The sequence below is a fragment of the Gekko japonicus genome, unplaced genomic scaffold (assembly GCF_001447785.1).
Source record: "Gekko japonicus isolate JY-2015 unplaced genomic scaffold, Gekko_japonicus_V1.1 scaffold16, whole genome shotgun sequence".
NCBI classification, from domain to species: Eukaryota; Metazoa; Chordata; class Lepidosauria; order Squamata; family Gekkonidae; genus Gekko; species Gekko japonicus.
This window is the reverse complement of record NW_015169777.1, coordinates 213,565-229,853: the sequence shown is the minus strand read 5'-3', so window position 1 is coordinate 229,853 and position 16,289 is coordinate 213,565. Positions and strand designations below refer to the sequence as shown.

General features: G+C 43.1%; 1 protein-coding gene across 1 annotated transcript in view; it reads left to right on the top strand.

The window, feature by feature from the left end:
* The window catches only part of UPB1 (ureidopropionase, beta), a 29,332-nt gene extending 13,317 nt beyond the window's left edge, over positions 1 to 16,015 (top strand). The window contains exons 5-10 of the mRNA XM_015416710.1: positions 3,396 to 3,557; positions 6,808 to 6,977; positions 9,815 to 9,896; positions 11,176 to 11,218; positions 13,129 to 13,283; positions 15,736 to 16,015. Coding sequence (XP_015272196.1) covers positions 3,396 to 3,557; positions 6,808 to 6,977; positions 9,815 to 9,896; positions 11,176 to 11,218; positions 13,129 to 13,283; positions 15,736 to 15,819 — 696 coding nt within the window. The 3' untranslated portion in view covers positions 15,820 to 16,015. The remainder of the gene's footprint in view (positions 1 to 3,395; positions 3,558 to 6,807; positions 6,978 to 9,814; positions 9,897 to 11,175; positions 11,219 to 13,128; positions 13,284 to 15,735) is intronic.
* Positions 16,016 to 16,289: the final 274 nt, after the last annotated feature.

Sequence of the window (16,289 nt, the reverse complement as noted above, 5' to 3'; positions counted from 1 at the left end):
ATTTACTCCCTGCTTGAGGGGATGACATACACACCAATAACCCCTTTGTCAAAAAATGATCCCATATCAGTATGCAAGCTTTAAATGTACAGGGCAGAACATAACAGGATCTGAGTACCATGCATCATTTGAGGGTAGATTTTTGTCTTCAGTTATAAGACTTGGAACTGAATAGGATGCAGAAGTTTCCCTTTTTTTTTTTTACTTGGGAAAGGAGAGGAGAACCTAGGTGAACTCACTGGGAGGCTCCCTGGCTGGCACAATGATGTGATAGGGAGAGTTTCCAAATACTGGGAACTCTTAATGAAAAGAGAAGTTTGAGTACACAAGGAGGGTCAGTAGAATCTGTCTTGGCTACCTCAGTGGAACGTATGAATATATCAAGTCAAGTTGGAAAAGAAATTTTTAACTGAAGATGCTGATGTGGTGGGAGTTCTTTCTCCAAATGAATGTGAGTGGAGTGACAAGTACTTGTGTCGAAATGCCCCTTGATTAGTTTTTGAGCAGTTCTAGTTAATAGTCCAAAAGCCCCAGCACCAGATGGGCCAGATCTCTCTGAGACCGTTGTTTTCCGGCAAGCTGTGATGGGATCATGGTGAGTGTGCCTCCAATCCTGTCCCCCGTCTAGTCAACCTTCAGGATTTGTAATGGCAACGACCCAAAGCTATTATTTTTGGGCCCTGTGTGAGTGGCACAAAGCCAAGATGGAGGGGGAATGGAGAGGCCAACAATATGAAGGCTGGATGGCAATGAGAGATGCCTTTAGATTCCCTTTACACTGCAAGTAGTAGTCTAGCCACAGCTATTGTCGAAAACAACAATTATTTTCTCTAACTATTAAAAGTAAACCAGCTTTAGGTTCCATAGAGATGTTACCTTTGAGCATCTTATTAGTCATATTTATTATATGATACTGAGAAGTCTTTGATTTGCTAGCAGCAGTGCAAAAAATCTGCTCTCTTTGATTTCCAGCATTTTTCAAGAATTTTATAAATTTTAGCTATACTCTGAGGTTAAATACCAATAGGTAATTAATTCATAACAATTTTTCTTCAAAGCGGAGTTATTCTGTTTTTAGCAGAAATACTTTCAAATGCTCCCAGTTAAAGGAGGATCTAGGACTGTTTCCTGGTTCTGAACATAATTAAGGTTTTCAGTTCCAGATAATCTTAACAAATTTTGGTAAACCTGTTACGGTATTTTTACTATCATAATAGTCTTGCAGATTGATCATACTGCTGTTTTCAGTCTAACTTAGGTTCAGCATGGAATGATTCTATGTGTGTGATCACTTACCTCATAATGGTAAATATTTATGGAAAGAAAATGTCATAAGGAGAAGGAAGAGGGGACTGTAACTGGATCAAAGAAGACATGAGTAACCAGTACTGAACTGTAACACAAAAGATTTTCTAGGGACCAAAAGCAATTATTTTATTTGTTTTTACTTTTGAAGACGATATGTTGAATCCACATTATCTCTTAAAAGCAAACTGTTTTATATTGTCGCCCTGTAAGGATTTTCTTTTTAGTGTTACAAATGCTACTGTTGTCTGTTTAGCATGGTAAGGTAATCATTAAGTTGTATTAGGATCTGTGTACTGTTAATTACTACTGAAATTAATCAGACAAATACCATATGATGCCTATGGAAATCAGCAATAAGTCTTTGATATTCTTGGTGAAACCTCTGCATTGGGTTCTCCTTTATAATGACATTGTGTTACAGACGTTGTTTAACCATTTGTTTGTTTGTTTAACCATTTATTTATTTATTATTATTATATTATGATTGGCATATAGCATTAGGAAAAAAATTCTTCCAGTTTGTCCTGCAACTTCTGCTTCTGAGGGCTCAAATGAGATCGAAGAGAATTAACATAATTGAAGAATCTTTGATAGAGCTCTGTGAATCTGTTCTGAAACTTTAAAATAAACTCATTAGTACTCACAAATAGCTCCTATGGGGGTTGCTCTACACCTGTTCTTATTTGCCTTGGCCCAGTCATTATTTCTGATTTGCCTTGGCCCAGTCATTCTCCTGGCAGTTTGAATGTGAACAAAACTCACTCCTTTTATTGTAATGGAATGTTAAATGTGGAGCACCTTCCCTAGGAGGAGAGGCTGAAGCATCTGGGACTTTTCAGTTTAGAAAAGAGATGACTAAAGGGGGACATGGTAGAAGTTTATAAAATTATGCATGGGGTGGAAAGAGTTGACAAATAGTACTTTTTCTCCCTCTCCCAAAATACTAGAACTTGAGGGCATCCAATGAAACTGATGGGGCAGCAGATCAAGATGGGTAGCTGTTTTAGTCTGTTTGTAACAGTAGAAAAGAGCAAGAGTCTGGTAGCACCTTAAAGACGAACAACGGCCCCGGTCACACGGGCAGGAAACTGCAGAGGAGAAGCGTGGCTGTTTGCCCTGGGGCAAACTACTGCACAGTTATGTGATCAGACCTCCTGTGGAGGTCCTGTGGAGGTACCATGGAGGTTCCATGGCAAGGGAGAGGTGCCGATCACAGGACAAGCCGGCGCACAACGAAGAAGCGCGCGCCGCAGCAAACTGTTTTTTATTTTTGTGTACATGACAAATGCGCATGCTCCGTTGGGTGCGCATGCACATCCACAGAGACTTGGACAAAAAAACACACCTTATTTGCAAGGGGACATGGGCGGGCGCCGGATGCCACCGGAAACGCGATCAGACGCCCGCCCTTGCCCCGCAGTTTCCGGAAACTAATACCTCCAAGGTACTAGTTTTTTGCCACGCAGTTTCGGCTGGAAGCCTCGGTTGAGCCACGGGAGTGCTACGCTTCCCAGATGTGCTGGTGAGATCGCGCCCGGAAACTCCGGCTGTTTTCCGTCTCACTTGTGTGGCTTCTGTTACGTGTGACTGCAGCCAACATTTGTGGCAGGGTATGAGCTTTCGTGAGTCACTGGTCACTTCTTCAGATATTTGAAATTTTGTTAGTCTTTAAGGTGCTACTGGACTCTTGCACTTTCCTACCGATGGACAGTAGGTTCAGGGCAGACAAAAGGAAATACTACCTTACACAAAGACTGATTAAAATGTGGAATTTGCTGCCAGAGGATGTAATGATGGCCACAGGAATAAACAGCTTTAAAGGGGATTTGATAGATTCATGGAAGATAAGTCTATCAATGGCTACTAGCCATGGTGACTGAGGGGAGCCTCCACATTCAGAGGCACTAATCCTCTGAATCCCAGAGCCAGGAGGCAACATCAGGGGAAGGCCTCTGCCTCTGTGCCCTGTTGTTGGCTGTCCAGAGGAACTGGTTGGTCACTGTGTGAGACAGGATCCTGAACTAGAGGTACTATTGGTCTGATCAAGCAGGGCTCTTCTTATGTTCTTATAAAATTGGTATCTGCAGCTAGCCAAGAAACATAATATGGTTGTGGTGTCTCCAATCCTGGAAAGAGATGATATTCATGGAGGAACTCTGTGGAATACTGCAGTGGTGATTTCAAACTCTGGTGCTGTCCTTGGAAAAAGCAGGAAGAATCACATCCCACGGATTGGAGACTTTAATGAGGTTAGTGGTAGCTTTTTGTTGAACCCATTGGTCAGCACTACTTAGCATTTTCTACTTCATCTAAAACATTTTTGTCCTGGTCTCCTAATCAAATAGTTCTTAAGGCAGCTCAGTACTCAATACTCAAATGATGCAATAACAGCAAGTAAAATATCATAAACACAGGAAACTGCAGCATAAAAAGAAGAGCCAATACGATCACTAAAACCTTCACTAAAACAGCCAGGGAAGAGTTTTGGGGGACTTACAACTGTTCCCTTCAAGGTGGCTGAAACCATCTCTCCCTCTAAGAAAAGTTCACTGCCTCCCAGTTAGTACCCCTCAGCATCATCTAATAATTCTAAAAAGGCATGGGCTGAACGTAGAGGAGGTAAGCCTTGCCTCTCCAAGCAACTTGGCCACATCCTCAGGCTACAACAATTGCAGTTCATTCAAGCAGCTGCTAAAAGATTGCTCTGATAGCATTCTGAGATTGATCTGTGAAACTCATGGAATCTTTACAGATGATGCATGAATGCCTTATACTTAGATCATAGGTGTGTTGAAGATAGACTGGCAGTGGCTCTTGAAAGCCTCAGGCAGAGGTCGTCCACATCATCTCCTACCTCTTCTTTTAGCTGGAGATGCTGGGGATTGAACCTGAGACCTAATGCATGCAAAGCAGATGCTCTACCACTGAGCCACAGCTCCTCCCCCAATGACAATCTCATAGTCTCTATGGTATATCATAGGAGAAGCAGAAATCCTAGATTATCTACCCTTTGTAGCTTCTGCTGACCCTTGATCCTAATAAACTATTGATTGATTGAATTTGATACCCTTTGTAGCTACTTTCAGACTCTGTTTCTATTATGAATAATTTTATTTGTGTAATTTTATTTGTATAATCCCTTGCAGACAAATCACAGGGAGCAACCTAGTCAGCCATACATTAATCATTGGGGGTTTGAGGTCAAAAAGCCCTGGGCAATTCAGTAAAGTTCTGTTGGATGGCTTTGTGCAGAAACGAGGGTAGGGGAGAAGTGCTGTCCTTTGCTGCCATCATCCTTACTCACAATATCGTCATGCTATAGCATGCCGTATTTTTGTAGTTTTCTTACCCATTTGTGTTTTTATACATCTGACAAAGTGGGCTCTGGCACTTGAAAGTTTATGCCACTATAAATCAGTTAGTCTTTAAGGTATTCAAGACCATTAGTTATTTCCCTCTATAAATTCCCCATTACTATGTATTGGTGTGAAAGGTGGAAAATGAAGAAGGCTGATAGAAAGAAAGTTGATTCATTTGAAATTTGGTGTTGGAGGAGAGTTTTACAGGTATCATGGAGGGTTCTAGATCAAATTAGGCTTAAACTCTCCACAGAAGCCAAAACAACCAAACCAAAGTTATTCTACTTTGGTCACATTTTAAGAAGATAAGAATCACTGGAAAAGACACTAACGCTAGGAAAGGTTGAAGGTAGCAGGAAAAGAAGAAGACCCAATATGAGATGGATTGACTCAATCAAGGAAGCTGTGACCCTCTGTCAGACCTGAGCAAGTCTGTTAATGATAGGATATTTTGGAGGTCATTAATTGAAAGGGTTGCCATAACTTGGAAGCGATTTGATGACACTTAACACACACGCACACACACATTCCCCAGTTTTCATGGGCAACTAGATTGTGGGTGTTCTTCTAAACAGGAACCATCTAAACTGCTGAGACATCTGGTTAAATTATACATGGCACTTTATGATCTATGTTATTTTAAATTGTATTATATATTGAGACTGATGGAACCTGCCCTGAGCCTGCTTGCAGGGAGGGCGGGATACAAGACCAATAAAATGAATGCATAAATAAAAATAAACATATAATGGCACAGTGCAGTTGTGATTTCACATAAGAAAATGTACTAGTGTAGCTACCATAAATTTCCTTAACTGGCTTTAAGCTGCCAGAGAACAGCCAACTGCCATGTTTCTAAGGCTGGAGTTCTCGCAGAATTACAACTCATCTCCAGACTACAATTAATTCCCCTGGAGAAAATGGCAGCTGGTGGGGCATGGTGGTCTCGGAGAAATAGAAGTCTTAAAGTGGCTACAGAGGGTAGGTTCTCCAGACCTTCTGCTTCTCTTATAGTATACCATACAGACTAGGAAAAATATTGTCATTTTAAAGACACTAGGCTGTTTGCAGATTGAGAGTGGGAGACAAAAGTAAAAGTTAGCTGTCAGCCCTCTTCCCAAAGGTAAAGGGGAAGGGGAGTCATTGACCTTTTTAGCTCTGTGGGAGGGCATGTTCATAAAGTCAGTCCCCTTCGAGACATCAGTATTAGTTACTGTGGAGATGATTTGGACTTTCAGTGTGGAAGTGGAGAGAAAGAACTGATATGTTGTCAGTCTCCTTCCCACCACAAAGCAGACATTTCCTCTCCTTATAGTCATGAAACAAAATACTAAAAAAATCACAAAGAGAGTGGGTTTTTTATTGACCCTCCACAGCAACATAAGGGTGGCTTTGTTTCAACAGAAAAGGCAGGGCTTCTTTCTGATTTATTTTGGAAGAGTTTTAATTGCTCTTCAATAGTAAGAAGTGATGATTAGCAGCACAGGCTTTGTCTGCACCCCCCGCTGCACTGCTGTGCAATCAATGTGTGCTGGGCCTGGAAAATCAGGAACATTTGTGGCTCAGGGCAACCTAGCGGTGCTGTTTCTCCTTGTCCTGTACAGTTTGTGTTGGTCTGGATTTTTCAACTGTTACCTAATGGGGAAGAGCCAAGGAACAACAGTCTGTGCCCTGGTATAAGGTGGTTACGCATCTGTCTGCAAATTTCCATCCCTGCAGATGCTGCTGTTTAGTACTCTGCTGAGAAGGGACCATGGCTGGTTTCTTTGATCTCTTCTATTAAACTGATAATGAATATAAAGCAGAGCTGCAAGTATTTTCTCCCTTCCTGCCCCCCTCCCCCATTCCATATCAAGGAGGCTCATATTTTGCTCTCAGAAGACATTATGCTAAAATATGTTTACGTTAAACAAATGCTTCTGAGAAGGGTCAGGAGGGCACCTCAGGGTTGCAATTGTGCCAGCTGAGGAAGTGAACGAAGGAATAGGTCTGCCCCTTTGCCCCATTACCTAGACTGGCTCACTAGCCTAGAGGCTTACATCAAGAAGGAAGCTTTTGGGACAGAATTGTATTGTATTGTGAGTGTTTTCTGGTGAAGTGTCTTTCTGTCCTTTAAGGCATCCTAGTGTGTGTCTTGCAGTCAACCTACTACATGGAAGGGGACAGAGGACATCCAGTGTTTCAGACTCAGTTTGGGAAGATTGCTGTGAATATTTGCTTTGGGCGCCATCATCCCCTCAACTGGCTCATGTACAGTTTGAATGGAGCAGAGATCATCTTTAATCCTTCTGCAACGATTGGGAAACTCAGGTACATTTAGAATCTAGTGTGCTCCCTGCAAGAGATGCTATCCTGTGTTGTCAGCAAATCTTTCGCTTGCAGAAGTGTACTCTGGTTTCCATGAAATTGTGTTCAGTTTGGCTCATGCTGCCCTATGGCTTCTGCCGTTCTGTTTCATAAGAGTGTTAAGATTTTTTTTCTCCTGCATCAGCCCAAGGTGCTAAAAAAATCAAATCCTGTAATAAGGAAAAGCAAATTCTGGAGGCTGAGTATATTATATACCAGGAGTGCTTCACTGCAAAATCAGGAGAGGAAAGCCAACCCGGGCTGGAATTCTCTATTCTGTCTATCATCTTTGGGAAGAAGGTGCATGTTCCAGTCACCCTTTCTACCAGAGCCAGGAGGAGTAGTGAGCTTAGTTAGTTTCGTACATTCTGCTATTTTGCAACTTTATTTATTTACTTCATTTATACCCCAACTTTCTCTGCAGTGGGGACTCAAGGTGGCTTATGTAATTCTCCCCTCTTCCATTTTATCCTCACAACAACCTCGTGAGGTAGGTTAGACTGTGAGTTAGACAGTGAGCATGTGACTGGGCAAAGGTCACCCAGCAGGCTTCCATGGCCAAATGCAGACTTGCACCTGGTTCTTCCAGATTCTGTTCTGACGCTGGCTCTCTCAAGTTGCTCTGAAGACTACTTTTAGTTGAGGAACAATGAGTAAATGTATACAATAAATACATTTCTGGATCCGCAGAACTGGCCCTGCTTCTGCTAGCCCAAGGGACGGGTTGGATTGTTCAGTACCAACAGCAGCATCCTGAGCAAAGAAGGCAAGCAAATATCCCAACACGGAGAGGCTTTTACAGATTTAATCATATTTCCCTCTGTGGTGCTTGAAGGGTGAGATCAGAATAGTCCTTATGATTTATGATATTGTGTCTGCTGTAATGCAGAGGTTGAGGACATTATGCCTTATTTGTTTAGCTGTTCTGTAACTATATGTGTATAGGACTAGTTTCTCCCTTGGCTGTTGAGAGGTTGTGTAATTGGAAACTGTTTTTAAAAACACAGTGAAATTTTGTGGTAAACACTCAAAACGGCTGCTATCTTAACAATGGCCAGAATACAAACAGTCTTTGTGAAATTTCATGTTCATTACTGTTAATACCATATTTATTCTTGGTTTCTGTTGATTATTCTTCAATTGCTGGCCCATACTTTTATTTGTCTTATTTGTATTTTGCTTTAATTTTATCACATTGAGGATATAAAACAAATTTATTTGGAGGTTTTACAGAAACTTCCTTTAAGAGAAGCAACACTGTATTTGTGTTTGACTGACAGTGAAAGGAATTTGATGTGCCATTTTCATTGTCTGGTCAAAGCCAGGTTTTGCTTGCCTTTCTCCTACCATATTTCATGAAATGTCTTAAAGGTCATATGTGGGATGGAGCTGAACTTTGGCTGGATTGTGCCTACTGTTTAAAATGTTGGATTGCTTCAATGCCCCTTAGAAAGGAAACGGATGTGTAATTGTATGTCAATTTGAGGTGTTTTTTTCCTGGCTTCTCTGAGTGGTTTTATTGCGGCAGGATGATTGGTGCTCTCGCCCCTTGATTGCTTTATTAACTTGGCAAGGGCATCAGCCGTGATTTAAATGTGATACTAGTGAAGCAAAAGCATTCACCCATAGGACTTTGCACTTGTACAGCATCTAATTTAAACTGGGCTGCGACACGGTATGTGTATCTTGCATGGGCAGCAGCCCACTTTAAACAAGATGCTGTCTGCCTGCAAAGTCGTACATTTAAATTGGGACTAATTTGAAAAGTGGGAAGAGATTTCTTACCACCCTCTATAGAGTACAGTGAAGCGCTTCTGTACCACTGCTTTTCACACTCGTTTGACTTAATTTGAAGATTTAGTTTTGGCGCCTAGTCCTTAGTTCATTGCCAGGGCCAAACTAGGTGTTGCATCTAGTTGTTTTATGTGCCCCCCCCCCAAAAAAAAATTCCCCCTAAAGAAAGAACAGTTCCAATTCATTGCAATGAGACTGGTGCAAGAAAACCTTCCGGTGGATTGTGTTTCATGTTGTGGGAGGGAGATTGTACCATTAGGATTTTCTGTCTCAGGCAATAATATATTTTATGCTGGTCTTCATGATCCAGGCATGGAGAGTGCCAGAGCTGTGAAGCAGCCCCTGAAAGCAGCTGTCTGTTTGCTCCTGGAGCTGAGAAACCCTCCCTAGAACCCTTTTGGGTTACATGTTGAGACTATAGGGTTTTCCACACAGGTTGTTTTGCTTTGGCTAGGATGCTGTTGGAAGCCCCCCCCCCCCCCGCTTCCTCATGGTATCATGGGGATTGCATTCACCTTCTGGATGTTTCCAGCCTTTGCTATGGTCTTTCTGAAATCTTCTTCACCATTATCTCTTTGGAGCATTCAGAGCAAACCCTGGGTGAATGTCATTTGGAGAGGCAAGTCTGAATCTTTCTTGGTCCTGTCCACACTGGTGCCATTTTCTTTGCCTTAGTCCTGCCGGGGTGGGAGGAGGGTTCATTTTAAAAAAAATGCTAAGTGGCATATCAATGAAACGTTTATTACCAGTGGGGGAAACAGTGCCATGTGACAGTGGGAGACGGAATGGTCACTGGTGGGACTGGGGCAGGGAATAGGGAAACCCACAGCATGGAAGTCCTGTTGCCACTGCATTGAATCAGTGGTAGCAGTGGGAAAACCACTGAAAACATTGTCATGTGTAAAACCTCTGTGAAATGAAATGGGGAGGAAGGTGGTCTCTGAAATGGGTCTTTCATGTGCTGCAGCAATAGCATTATGCATTCTGTTTCAAAATAATTTTTGCAGTGAATCTTTGTGGCCCATTGAGGCAAGAAACGCTGCCATTGCTAACCATTGCTTCACCTGTGCCATCAACAGAGTAGGAACGGTAAGATTTTTTAGTCTCTTGTAGTTTTCAGATTTATAACTTGGGAGCAGAACTACTTTATACAATGGGCAAAAGGGGCTTGCTTCCCATGGCTCACTGCTGTTAGGGTCCACACACAGATACAGTAAGAGTAACACATACATGGATGGGCCAGGTCATATAGAGAGGAAACAAGGCTATACATGCTGACTCTGCCTCTTCTCATACCTGTTTGTGCATACGAGTAGCATTCCAGGTCATGGGGACAGCAGCAGCCAGACGTGCACCTTGTGAAAGGATACTTGAGGGGTGCATGATATGAATGAAGCGCGCTTGAGCCCTCTTCCTTTGTATGTGCATTGGCCCTCCTGTGAATATAGGGGGTTAGCAGGTCCATGAGAAGTCATTTTGTACAGTTCTCCTGCCCCCACACAGCTGGCTCCATTCATGTGTTGTAACTTGGAATGATGCTCGTTTCAAAATATAGTACATAACAGAATGATGTAGTAGCATTAAAATACCTAATCATAGATGTATGGGGGAAATGTGCTTCTCTAATCAGCAGTCTGCCTTTTAGAATGGTCTGTAAGCAGCATTCCATCTCCAGTTTGCTTCCATTAGCACCCTCACCTCTGTGCCTCTCATTTCTGGCAAGTACCAGGATGCTATGGCATAGGAAACTGTCATGCGTGTCCTCTGGACAGAGAAAGTTTGGGGCAGCTGGGTGTAAGAGAGGTGTGTGCACAACCAAGTGTGTCCTGGGGGGAGGTAGAGGTTGCCAGTAACCGTATCTTCCCCTACAACATATTCTTCAACCCTTCCCTTTTTGGGCCTTTGGCTGTATCGCCACCAAATAGACTGTACCTGTGAGAATATGAACTGTTGTGCCCATGCTGTGGTGTGGCTGCGATGTCTCTTCCCAACCTCCCCTTCCCATTCAGTCCTCATCACTGAGTGGCAAGTGGCTAGTGAATGTTTCTCTGTGCCACCAGCAGAAGGCAGTGCAGTAAAAGATTCCACCTTGCCTGTTTTGCGTGAACCAGGGGGCACACATCCCAGAGAGGGTTTTGCGTTTCATGAACATTAAGCAAATTGGTAGACTGGATGTGCAGACAGGCCACTCCAAAGGGAGAAGGCAATGCTTTATTCAAAAGCCAGACGAATCTTATTAGATTTACAAAGACTGTCAGATAACAAAGACAACATTGTTAATCTAGTTTTGTGAAGGATGTGAGTGTTGTATTGCTGTGAGAGAGGCAGAACGAAGCAAGAGTGCCATCTTCTGTTTGTTTTATTGCAGGAACTTTATCCAAATCCCTTCACATCAGGAGATGGAGGGGAGGGTACGTTCTGCAGTCACCTTTTTCTTTCTTTCCTGTGGGAGTCTGTGTTGCGTACTGGGTTCCACGCATAGAGAAGACAGACGCTCAGTGATTAACAGCTCATAGTTTACTGGTACACAACACAGCAACAACAATACCGGCACTATATACAGTCCCAGAGGCAAACCCACCAGTCCCATTGGAAGGTTTGAACTTCCCGCCACAGTTCCGATAGGCTCAGGATCCTAGTCCCTATTGTTCTTACGGAGCCAAGCTCGGGTTGCATACCACTGGCGCCTAGTGGCGGTCCGCGGACATAACAGTCTGAATCAAAGCTCGGGTTGCATACCACTGGCGCCTAGTGGCGGTCCGCGGACATAACAGTCTGAATCAACAGCTCTTTGTTCTCTGCTGCTTGCCTTCAGTCTCACATCAGTGATGGCCACTGAAGGTGGCTGTGAGGCGGGTGGTGGGGGTGCTTGTCTACCTACCTTACATTTTTATCCTGCCATTCCTCCAAGAGGCTCGGGGCAATGTACATGTTCTCCCCCACCCCCCTTCTCCTGTTTTTATTCTTGGGACAGAAAGTGCTTAACTTTTAAGGTCACCAGTGTTCCCTCTAAGCTGAGTTAGTGTGAGCTAGCTCACAGTTTTTTAGCCTCCAGCTCACAGATTTTTGTCTTAGCTCAGGAAGGGTGGCTCCAGAGCAAATTAATTTATGCAGCAGCCAAATTGCTCGCTCACAAAAGTAGCTCACAAAGCAGAATTCTTTGCTCACAAGACTTCCACAGCTTGGAGGGAGCATTGAAGGTCACCTATTGAGGGTCATGGCTGGCTCTCCCAGGTGGACCCTTGCTACTACTCCATACTGGTTCTCTGATTATCCGCTGTAGTTCTGAATCCAGCTGCTTGTAGAAAAGCAGCCCCATATCAGTGCAAAAGGACTCTTGGATAGATTTGTTTCACTTGAACAGAAACCTCACTAACCTCTTGATATTGTGTGGCAAAATGCCAAGGAGTGTTTCAAAAGCTGTTTATGCATTGGCTGTTCAAAGGAATCCATCTCATCTAGCAGAGTGTCTTGTGTGAATCAGAGCAGCTCTTTGAACTGTGGCCATGATCTGAACAAAAAAATAAGTTTAAGCCGTACTCTTGTCCTTTCCTCTACAAAGAAAATTCAACAAAAGTTTCTGTTTTACCTGCTAGGGGAACACACTGAAAAGATACGTTGGTTCTAGAAATTTTCCATGACACTTTTTTCATGAAAAGAAATCATAGAACCATGAGACTGTGCTTGCAGCTCAGCTCTGTACCATGTAGCAAGGCTCATCGATGCTGTAAATAATATTTGCAATTTTAAAAAGGGTGTTTCCCACCCTCAAGCCATAGTCTGCATTAACCTGTGTCTACATTTAGTTACTTTAAGAATTCCAAACCTGTCCTTCAGTCAGGCATGTTAGAAATTAAATGAAAAATTAAAAAGCAATTGAGACATAAAGAACAATAAAACCAGAACTAAAAATGAAAAAGGAACAAAAACCATTAATCTGTTAATCCACCTGTCTGCACCTGGGGGAGAGGTGCGACTGGAAGGCCCCCTCCATTGGCCTATCATTGGGCTCCTCCCGCCTAGAACTGTCTCCTGCAAAGGCAATTCCACCTGCTCATTATGTAACCACATAAGTTACCAGATAGCAGAACCATGTGTTACAAGTAGTTACGCTGCTGCCGCCTAGAAAGCTTTAATTTAGGCAGATGAGCATGGGCAGGGAGACTATTTATATATATATATATATAGAGAGAGAGAGAGAGAAACCCCTTACCAATTAAAAAATGTGCCTTGAAATTCCTTTAAGAAGAGCCTCCAAGCAGCATGTTAAATTATGTAATTAACTTGCTATGGCTTTTTTATTTTGTTGCTGTTTCTGAAGCTCATCATGATTTGGGTCATTTTTATGGCTCAAGCTACGTGGCTTCCCCAGATGGGAGCCGAACCCCTGAACTCTCCCGCACCCAGGATGGCCTTTTGGTGGCTGAGATGGACCTAAATATTTGCAGGCAAGTTGGTGACAAATGGAATTTTAAGGTAAGGCTTTGTCTGTGCAAATTTGCTCAGATTTCTTTCTTTCCTACAAACGTTTGACTGACTGAGTTCTCAAGGCAGCTTTCAACAAACGGATGAAATATTCCATAACACCAGCTTCCAAAAAAATCCATCAAATTCAGTATGATTGCCATAGTCCATGATACAATTTCAATAATCTGCAGTCTTAAATAAGCCCAAAACTTTAATGAAAGAAAATGGAATTCACCTGCCTCCTGCATTCGGGCAGTGAGGGAGTCCTACAAACCTCTGTTGGAAGGGCATTCCACAGCCTTGGTGCTGCCAAAGAGATAGATTTCATGCTACATATTAAACAATACAAATATGTTTAAAGTGACAGGATTAAATTGTCTAACAGTCACATACACTAGTAAGATGTGCACAAGAAGCCATAAGTTTCTTTCTCTTGCTGCCTTCTACAAGTTCTAGAATGATTCTGGTTTTCATTGTTGGTATCCATTATCACTGAGGGCAAAGTGTGGAACCGGGAAAGAGGCGGGTGCATGCACATGAGGGAGGCATGATAGATTGCTTCAGCTGAGCTATGCCAATTTAAAGCTACTTTAAGAGCAGACTTACCTGTCCGGGTTACTCTTTGTAGAATTGGAAATCTTTAAATGTTCAGACTCTTCAAATAACCAAGGATGGAAACTATATAAAAGCCAGCTTTTATGACTGAAAGGGGGGGGGGGAGCTACGAAATTATTTTTTAAAAAAAATATATGCTTTTTTCCAAATGACAGTTTTTTCCAAAATATCTGGCAGCAGTTAAAAACACATGAAAACAGTACATAGTGAAAGCTAAAATTACAATAAATGGCATCAGCATAATCAGCAGTAAGTGAATCCAGTGGATCAAAGTCTCACACAAAAACCAAGGAATTGAGCAACAGACCAAATAACTGATGCCAGTAAGTGAAGATGCCAGATGGATCTCATGGGGAGAATATTTCAGGGTGTGGTATCTCAGTTCATAAGGCCGTATGCATCCGGAGACACCAACCAACTCATTTCAAGTAGTAGGAGAACCCAGAGCTTTTGAGACAGACCTCAGTGCACAGGCAGTTTGGGATGAGAGCACATGTTTTCAGAGATGCTGGATCGAGACCATTTAGGAGATCTATTAGGTTAAAACCAGCACTTTGAATTCTGCCCAGAAATAAACTGGAGCCCTGTGTCGATAGTTGCAGCACTGGGCTGATACGTCACGTTCCTGTTAACAAAACTGTTGCAGCATTTTAAACCAGTTGAGGTTTCTGAGAGACTTTCAAAGACGGCCCCACGTAGAATACATTACAGTAGTCTGACATGACCCAAGTGTCGACATGATAGCAAGGTCATTTCTTTCCAAGTAGTGGTGTAGATGGCATACCAGAAAAACTGCTAAAAGATATTTTGAGTTACAGAGGACATCCAAAAACAAGGCACCCCACCCCCACGCTTTGAACATAATCCTTTATGAGGATGCAGCTCCCACCAGAACAGGCTGAAAGGCACCATCCTGGTCTAGAGAACTCCCCACCAACTAGCACTAAGGCAAGCAGAGGATCTGGAGGTGTGATTCCTGTAGACCATGGCCTCTCCACTTCCTAGACCATCAAGCATATGTATTCTGAGGGCAACATTTGAGATGGTCCACACTACTTGCCCTGTTCAGCTGGGCTTCAGTAAAACAAGGTAGGTCAGCTCCCTTATACAGGGTTAAAGCCTCCATGTTATTTTCCTGTGGCATTTGGCAGTAGCAGTTACAGCTGTAGACTTGATGGCATTCGGACATGATAAATAGAGGGTGCTTGGCTTGTGGGAGACCCAGAAGAGGAGAAAACCCAAAGGCATTTAATTTTTGGCCTTTACCTGTAGCCAGATCTCTCTCTGTTATGTGACAAGACGATGAGATGAGGGAGAGGCGTGATGCCCTTAATAGAGGCAATATGCAGTGGCAAAACCAGAGAGAGGAGATTAAAAACAAACACAGCAGATGTGCCAAGGGAACTGTGATCCCTCCTCTCATGCCACTCAAAGCCTGGCCGGTTCACCATGTCCTCACTGCTCTCACTAGCAGTGTTTAACCCCAACTCTTTTTCACCAGAAAGGCTTTCCCCACACCCACCTCTCACACCCACACCCATGAAATGGACCCCACACTGCTGCTAAAAGGGAGCCCTTCTGCCAACTCCAGAGGGTTGTTTCCATCAGACCTAAATGGCTGCTGTGGCAACAGTGAGAAAAGTATCTCCTCTCTTGCAAAAGGCTGCTGGAATCAATAGCCAAATGTTTTCCATCTCTGGGAAGGACGACTTTCTTGCCTGTGTGCAGATCGTCTAGCATATCTCCATGAAGATGGCAGTGAGAAGCAGGTTAGGACTGGTATGTTTGAATTTTTACAGTGATATAAGTGATGGAAGAGCACTGAAGTTCTTTTTCCTCTTTCCAGATGACTGGGAGGTACGAGATGTATGCCAAGGAACTTGCTGCGGTGGTACAGCCTAACTTTGTGCCTAATATTATCCATGAGTGATTTTTCTCTTGAGTGATTTTTCTTCACCTTCTCGCATGGTGTAGGGGAAGCCCACTTCCTTTTCTCTTTCAGACATGATCTCTGTCTTTTGGTAACATTCCTCCAGGGAGAATGCCTCAAAAGGCATGAATGAGTTGTTGTTGTTCAGTCGCACAGTCGAGTCTTGACTCTTTGCGACCCCATGGACCACATCACGCCAGGCCCTCCAGTCTTCTGTTGTCCTCCGGAGTTAATTTCATGTTTGTTGCATCAATAACACTGTCTAACCATCTCATCCTTTGCTGTCCCCTTCTTCTTCTACCTTCAATCTTTCCCAGCATCAGGGTCTTCTCCAGTGAGTGCTTCCTTCTCATTTGGTGGCCAAAGTATTTGAGCTTCAGCTTCGGTATCTGGCCTTCCAGGGAACAGTCAGGGTTGATTTCCTTTAGGATTGACTGATTTGATCTCCTTGCAGTCCAAAGGCCTCTCAA